General features: G+C 33.9%; 1 protein-coding gene across 1 annotated transcript; it reads right to left on the reverse strand.

Annotated features, from left to right (window-relative positions):
* Positions 1-215: 215 nt before the first annotated feature.
* Positions 216-2,978, reverse strand: LOC129768603 (tigger transposable element-derived protein 4-like). The gene is made up of 2 exons (XM_055770354.1): positions 747-2,978; positions 216-679 (listed from the first exon to the last, which is right to left on the reverse strand). Exons 1-2 carry the CDS (start codon positions 1,738-1,740, stop codon positions 396-398), a joined length of 1,278 nt encoding a protein of 425 aa, XP_055626329.1. The 5' UTR covers positions 1,741-2,978; the 3' UTR covers positions 216-395.
* Between the last annotated feature and the right edge of the window lie 370 nt (positions 2,979-3,348).

The following is a 3,348-nucleotide window of genomic DNA, read 5'->3' on the forward strand; positions in this document are numbered from 1 at the left end:
GGTTTTTCATCATTTTAATAGTATAATTTAACAAAATTAACACGTTGTGCGATGCTAAAACGATCCATATTGTAAAATGGCAGACATTCAACTAACGATATGACGCTTTGGTTGACAGCTATGTCAAACGGTTGTCAGCGCAGGGCTGTATACTTTGCCCGAAATGGAAAACCCTGTACATATATATATATACAGTGAAAGCTCTCTATAGCGACATCGCAAGGGACCGTCGTTATAGAGAAATGTCGCTATAAAAACTGTCGCTATAGAGAATCCGGATGTCGTTATAAAGAGAGAAACGCTCAAGTCCATGCGAAACAAATCAATTATATTATTAACGAAGGAATTAACAGAAAAAATTGAAACAAAACATTAAACAAGACACAAAATTCAGCTTATTTGTCCCCCAACAAAGTTTTCTTTAAATCAAAAAATTTTGAAAAGCTGTCCTTTGGTAATTTTTTGCTAGTTAATAAACCAGCATAAATCGTTTGGAAAGCATCTTCTAGCTGGTTTTGAGAGGGTGTGCTTATAGTTTCATTGTCAACTACATCGTCAGGTACTGAATGAATTTCATCATCATCGTTATCAATAGATGATTGCTCTTGCACTGTTTTTATGATGTCTTCGTCAGACAAAATTGCTCCTTCGCATAAATTGTCGTCAAAAGTCACGTAGTCTGAAAATGGCAAATGTCGATTATACCTTATATGATATTTGAAAATAATATCCATTTATAACCAAACCTTCAAAAGAATCAAAACCTTGCTCAGCGAGTGCTTCAAAATTCGATCGGAATACATTTTCCTCTAGTGGGTCGTTATCAATGCTGTTTTCATTGATGCAAATCAAATTATCTGATTTCACAAAGCCAGCTTTGACGAAGCAATTAACAATTGTGGATTGTTTGACATGATTTTGCCACGCATCAGCTAGCATACAAACACACTGTAGGAGGTTGACATTCAACAATTCGTCTTTTTCTATCGCATTCAGTTGGTCTCTTACTAATTTGTTGCGGTAGTACACTTTCAAAGCTTTAATTATTCCAAGATCAAGTGGTTGGAGCACAGAAGTCATGTTTGGAGGAAAATATTGCAGTCTGCAATTTCTTAATTTTTGTTGAATATTTGGATGGCTAGGACAATTATCGATGAACAAAATGATACGTCTTCCTTCAGACACCATTCTCTCATCCAGGTTTAAAATCCATTCTTCAAACAACGCGCTCACCATCCACGCATTTTTGTTGCTTTTGTAGATCACTGGAAGGTTCTTAATGTTTTTAAAACATCTAGGTTTGGCACTCTTACCAATGACCAAAAGTTCTAACTTTTCCGATCCGTCCATATTTGTTGCCACAACAACTGTGATTCGCTCTTTGGAATTTTTGCCTCCGTGACATTTATCGCTTTTGAAGCAATATGTCTTATTGGGTAAGCATTTGAAAAATAAACCCGTTTCATCCATATTAAAAATATCTTGTGGGCTATAGTCAGCAATCAATAGCGGTAACGCATCGGATTTGAACTGCTCAGCAGCTCCGACATCAACAGCTGCACTTTCACCACTTGCAGTTTTAAACGAAAGCCCATTCCTTTTGACGAATTTTTGGAACCATCCGTCGCTGGCTTTAAATGATTTTTTCTCTAGTTTCGCTGCGAGCTCATTGGCTTTTTCTTTTATGATCACGCCAGATAGGGGGATATTATACGAAATCGCCTGCTGGCAAAAAAGCATAACAGCTTTTTCTACGGCATCATACTGAACCGAGCGAGTTTTTTTGAATTCTAGCGAAAACCGACGAGCCTGTAAATTTTTTACATTTTGGTATATTGAACATCAGCAGTTAAAACCTTTATTCTTACCTTTTCACGAATTTGGATCTTATTTTTGATTATGGATGAAATCGTGTTGTGCGGCACATTAAATTCACTGGATAATGTTTTGTTTTTAATGCCTTTTTCAAATTTTTCAATTATAACCAATTTATTTTTTAGCGTCAAAGATTTTCTTGTCTTTGAATTCATTTTGGACTGGAAATTTATATTAAAACAAACTATACTTCAAACTGTTGCGTGAGTATGAATTTAAAAGCTTACCATGTAACAGTTACGCGGACTATACTTTTCGTTTTAAGTTCAATTCGAATACTTTATTTCCTCAAGCACGGGATTCTTGTACAACAATGCTTCAATTGATTTGTTTCAATAAGCTTTACCTATCTTTTATCAGCTTACAGGTTTCCTATGTGTGTGTATTGTGATAGCTGAGCTGAATTCGTGTTGAATTCAGATGTCTCGAAACTGAACAAAGATAAGGAAACTGACAGCACTCTTTTTTTGCCTCGCCCTAGCACTGTTTGGGCGGAATGGATTTTATTTGCGCCAGAATCATTTTGAGTACACGTGATCCACAACAGCTAATCTGTTTTGTATTCCTTTTTACCCACACGGTATCGTTTAGTTAGTTTCCTATTGCGCATCACAAGAGCTTCAAAGCGATCACGTCTCTTTCGAGAGTTATTTTTTGCATTGCTCTTTCGCTTTACGATATGGTACAGCTTAAAATTATGTGCAGCAGAGTTTTGAATACATATATGAAAATGTACCGTCAGCAGAATCGCGTCTGAATATATGTTCAAGTTGAGTGATGTTTCAAATTTAAATTTCTCTGTTTTTGTAAAGTATCCGAATATTAATATTAGTTGCGCACGAACATTTAATCGTTCACAAAACATAATATAGACTATTTTCGTTCATAGTCATATACTAAGTTCAATCAAGTTCATTATTATTGCACTGTTGGCGTGACCTTGAGAATTGTCGCAATAGAGAATGATATGTATGAGCGGTAATGTGTCGCTACAGGGAATGGTCGTTATAGAGAAATGTCGCTATAAAGAAAAGAATTTCTATGCGATTTTGAAGGGACCTTTGGAAATGTCGTTATAGAGAGATTTGTCGCTATAAAAGTTGTCGCTATAGAGAGCTTTGACTGTATATATATATATATATATATATATATATATATATATATATATATATATATATATATATATATATATATATATATATATATATATATATATATATATATATATATATATATATATATATATATAGATTTAAAACTATTCTTCATAAATCGTTGATTAGGTAAACAAACAGTGCTCCCAATAAATCCATAATAACAAAACGTCTGAGTGGTGAAACCATATGCTCGAGGAAAAATATCAATGAAACCAAAAGATATATGAAACTTATTCCTTTTTTTTATGTTTTTTTAAATATTTTGGCAATTAGAAAAGAGTATCGATTGATCAATTTTAAAACTGTGTGTTGTTTA

This window comes from Toxorhynchites rutilus, chromosome 2, assembly GCF_029784135.1.
Source record: "Toxorhynchites rutilus septentrionalis strain SRP chromosome 2, ASM2978413v1, whole genome shotgun sequence".
Classification (NCBI taxonomy): Eukaryota; Metazoa; Arthropoda; class Insecta; order Diptera; family Culicidae; genus Toxorhynchites; species Toxorhynchites rutilus.

Bases quoted from the DNA above. Each gene is read 5' to 3' on its own strand.
- LOC129768603 (XM_055770354.1), bottom strand. From the start codon at position 1,740: ATGCTTTTTTGCCAGCAGGCGATTTCGTATAATATCCCCCTATCTGGC. The intron at 680-746 runs GTTTGGTTATAA...TGCCATTTTCAG, and splicing joins AGGTTTTGATTCTTTTGAAG to ACTACGTGACTTTTGACGAC.